Source organism: Leptonychotes weddellii, unplaced genomic scaffold, assembly GCF_054177405.1.
Source record: "Leptonychotes weddellii isolate Sample4059 unplaced genomic scaffold, ASM5417740v2 HiC_scaffold_32, whole genome shotgun sequence".
Taxonomy (NCBI): domain Eukaryota; kingdom Metazoa; phylum Chordata; class Mammalia; order Carnivora; family Phocidae; genus Leptonychotes; species Leptonychotes weddellii.
In genome coordinates this window covers 4,684-9,231 of record NW_027917769.1, presented here as the reverse complement: position 1 = coordinate 9,231, position 4,548 = coordinate 4,684, and the positions used below count along the sequence as shown (strand labels likewise).

General features: G+C 34.5%; 1 protein-coding gene across 1 annotated transcript; it reads right to left on the bottom strand.

Annotated features, from left to right (window-relative positions):
- Positions 1–1,787: 1,787 nt before the first annotated feature.
- On the bottom strand, positions 1,788–2,175 carry LOC102734726 (dolichyl-diphosphooligosaccharide--protein glycosyltransferase subunit 4-like). The gene has a single exon (XM_081810670.1). It carries the CDS (start codon positions 2,097–2,099, stop codon positions 1,992–1,994), a length of 108 nt encoding a protein of 35 aa, XP_081666796.1. The 5' UTR covers positions 2,100–2,175; the 3' UTR covers positions 1,788–1,991.
- Positions 2,176–4,548: the final 2,373 nt, after the last annotated feature.

Here is a 4,548-nt window from a genome sequence, read left to right as displayed (position 1 = left end):
CAAAAGTTAAATAACCTTATCAGTTCATAGGATAAATATGTATATAGGAATACTGTTAAGCTGTTAATTTTCTTACGGTGAAAAAGGTCAGTGGGCACAAATAGGAACAAAAAAGAATGAAATATATGTAGGTCAAAAGGTATAATGAATGAGCTTATTGATAGTAGTGTGTGTGTGTGTTTACTTATTTCTAATGTGAATTAAAAAACCCTAATGCTTATCTATTAAAGTGTCAAGTATGCCAGAATTGTTCTTCAGTATATAAGAAAGGTATGTATTACTTCTATGATATTTTTATTTTCCTAACTCACTGTTTTACATTCACCCTTTTGATTATGTTAGGGTGCTGGCTATAATTACAATTAGAACAGTTAAAAATAATGCCAATAGCCCTTGGAAAATCAGTCATTAAATCTTTAGGCAGAGCCGTGCTATTAAATTTTATAAATTTAAAAATACAGAAATATCTCTGTAAGCTATGATAGTGTCTCTGTGGAAATCAGTAAGCTTAGTGAGAAATTAGCCGATCTGGTGAGAAGCCTTTGAAGAAACTATTGCTCCAAGTGACCTTTTGCTGAACTTACAACATCCCTCTCATGATTTACTCACATTTGAACATTGACGTTTTGGTCTCTGAAGAGGACATAAAGAAGATTTTTCAATTATGATGTTTTCTGTCTCTTTTCAATCAATCAGTTAACAAATATTTGTTCCCTCACTAATGGTGTGCAAAGCATTTGGTTGGGTGCTTAGGGAGTACAAAGTAGTAAAAGGCTGGAGTTTAGCAAAATTTTAATGCAGTTGGAGGGCCATGGTGTCTCTAAACTGAGATGATGAATAATACTAAAGAGAAATTATGCTGGATGGGCTGTGATTGATGACCCTATCACTGGTGCAAGTTCAAATGAGTTTCTTTCTCTTGGAGGTATTGGGCAGGCTTCTTAGACATGAAGGAATTTGGAGGGAACTTGAAGACTGGGAAGAAAGCTTTACCGTCTTAGATGCAAGCCACCAGCTCTGAGGCAGATGGAATTGACTGGGGACTTATTAAGATGATACAAATTTATCCTCTCGGGAAATGAGAATCTATCATTTTCACTTCCTAGGTCTTATAATCTGTGCTAATAATAATAGTAGTAGCAGTAGTAACAATAATAACAGTGAGAAAACCAATGATGTGCTTTTGCTGGAGAATTTACCATGTGCTAGACACAGTGGTGAGCAGTGTGTACATAATCTTAATGGAGCCACACATCAGATTAATAGGAAGAGAAGAATGACTAAAGCAATAAGGCTTAAAACATGGACTTTGGTGTCAAATAGACCTAAGTTTTACTCATAACTCTTCCACTTATTGCCTGTGTGACTTTGGGAAAGTTACTTAGTCCTCTAATTTTCTGTTTCCTCACCTCTAAAACAAGAATAGTATTAACACCTACGTCATGGTATTAATTTTAAGTGAGATAATGCATGTAAAAGCAATTAGCTCAGTGCCAAGCCCAATGTACTCCATGTTAGCTATTGATTTTTTTAATAAGCATATGAGGTAAGAATTATTATCTCCTTAATAAGGATGAGGAAACTAGGAGAGAAATAAACTGCCCAGGATCATACAACCAGTAAGGGAAAAATCAGATTTGAAATTCAGGGTTTTCTGATTCTAGAACTTGTTCTCTCAAATGCTACATTATCCTGTGTCCATTTCTTTTCATTTATTTATTTATTTTTAAATATATCTGTATCTTTATATTGAGGGGAGGGAGTAGAAAAGAAACTCCTATACTGGGCCCTACTCAGTGGCAGCTTCTTGTTCCATAGGGTTAAGGAAGACTTTGAGGAAATAAAAGTTGTTTGGAAAAATCCAGGTGTAGTTGCTTTGTATGTTGTGATGGGTAGAGGGATGAAGTGAAGTGTGAAGGCCCCTCATACCCTCCATCTTGCCTTAGACTGTGTCCTGGAACCCTGGGGTGGAGAAAGCGCCACTTTCATTACTATTTCTTGGGATTGTTGACGGTCACGTAGTGATAGAGAACGACAAGCAGAAAGAGCAACATGCCCAGCGTGTTGGCGAAGATGGCGAGCTGCACGTCTGTGATCATCCTGATCAACTGGGCTCCCCGCGTTGCGGTCTGCGTACTAGCTGGAGGTAGGAGTCCCCTCTTTTCATTTATTTAATAACCAATTTTTTTTGTATTGATTGTGTGCCTTGTTCAGGGCTTCGAGCTAGAAATGCAAGAGTAAGAAAAGAAAAATTCTCTGTTCTGATGGAGGCTACAAATGAAAGGTTAAGTCATGAATAGTTATTTAATTAAAAACTGAGATAAGCACTAGGATGGAAATACAATACCGTAAGAGATAAAAAAGACAAAAACAAAAACAAACCACCACCAACAACAACTTCACTTAGATTGTGAGATTTAAAAATATTTCCCTGGGAAAGGATGATCTGGGAAAGGGTAAGACTACATACGAGGAAAAGAGCCCGATCATACAGGGCTTAAAGGAAATATTAAGGACCTTAGTCTTTTTCCTAAGGACAATTCAAAGTCATTGAGAAGTTTTAAGCAGAAAGTTACATGATCAAATTTGTTAATAAAACAATTACTGCCTAGTTTGGAGAATAGTGAGAGGAGACCTAATATAGATAAAGAAAAGCAGTCATTGGGCTAAATAATAATAATAATAATAATAATTTATATATTCGAATTTATTATAAATATTGTCCATGAATAAGAAGAGAGTAGCTTGGACATGGCTGATTGAAAAGGAGATGGTGGTAAGAGCAGAGGTTTGAAATACATTTGAATGATCAATTTAAAGGATTTAATGATCAATTAAGTATGGGAGGATGAGAGAAGGGAGGTAATAAGAATGACTTGTAGGCTTCTGGTTTATACCTCTGGAAGATAATGATGCTGTACTCTACAGTGGGAGAGTGTCAAGGTTTTGAAGGAACATAATGTGCTCAATCACAGATATGAAAAGTTTAAAATGTTTTTGACATCGAAGTAAAGATGCTGAGTAGGGAGTTGGATGTATGATATGGCCCAGAGGAAAGGTCTAGCTGGAACTACAAAGATGGAAACATGGAAGTCATCAGCATAGAGATGATTATTAAGGAGGTGGATCTAATTTTTTAAAGCAAAGAGAAGGTATCTGGGCCTTGAGAAATTATAACATTAAAATAGTGAGGATTAGAAAAATGGACATAAATCTGATTAAAAAGAAAACAGAAATATAGTTAGAAAACCAAGAGATGGTGATATTATATTGGCCAAGAAGAGAAAAAGAAAATATCAGAGACAATAGAAATGCTGTGGAAACATCAGATATGATGAGGATAGAAAAATATCCATTGAATTCTGTGGCATGAGGGTCAATAGAATCAGTGAGTTTTCACAATAGGAAAGAGAGAGAAAGCTGGTCTGGACTGGATTCAGGAGTGATGAGCTGAAGTAGAGATGAAACGATGAACAATTTTTCTATAAGAAAAGTATGAGATAAGGTGGAGGCAGCTTTGGAGTTGAAGGATGACTTTGTGTAATTTTATACTAGAAAAAAGGATCCGGTTGAGAGGAACTGATTTTATAAATAGGAATTAGAAACAATAACTAATAATACAAGCATTCTCAGAATAGAAAAGTGACTAGATCTCAAAGCACAGATTAAAGGCTGTGTTTAAAAGAGAAGTGTCATCTCTTCTAATCTAACAGGAAGGAAAAGATGTTACCCTGAATGAATAGGTTTGTAAGTTTTGTGTTTTTTAAGAGCAAACTGAGGGAGTTCCTGTTGGATGGTTTTGATTTTCTCTATTCACTATGTTTCTCTGAAAATCAGCTTGTTTGCCTTTTAGGACTTACAGCAAAGTTACTTTTTTTGGTTACTGTATGCTCTAAAGAACTACAGCTACTATCTGTGGTATTTGAACTATTTTAATGATTGAACAATTTACTTATACAAAGTTAGCCTGAAGCCTTAGGGGTAAAGGTTGTATGCTAAAATCAATAATAAAGGCCAGCTCTAGGTCTAGTTTAATGGAAAGGATCAATACTTTGCTTTTGAAAGGAGAATTTTTATGCTGGCAAAGAGCTTGTTTTTAGCAAAAAAATAATGATAACTATTATTTTTAGTTTTTTAAATTAAATGCTATATGTGTATATACAAAATATATATGTATATATATATATATATACAATATATATATAAGCACACTTTTCCTATTTTTTGGTTCTACCTATTTTCTAAAATCTTATCTTCCTACTAAACTCCCCAATCCTTACACATTTATTTCCCATGGCCTGTGTCATAAACATAATTATATGTACTCTTCTATATTTCTCTCCATTATCCTGTTATAGGAAAAATTACAGACATTCCTATTTCATGGGATCATTGTTTATCAGAAATATGTACTTTTTTATGAATTTAGACTTTTCCCCACTTAACTATAACTTATGGAAATCTCTCAAAATCAATTGGAATAGGTCTAATTTATTCTCTTTAGTATTTCAGAGTGAGTTTTGTATCATAAATTATTCAGTTATTCCT

Coding starts and splice junctions, on each gene's coding strand:
- LOC102734726 (XM_081810670.1), bottom strand. CDS start 2,099: ATGATCACAGACGTGCAGCTCGCCATCTTCGCCAACACGCTGGGCATG.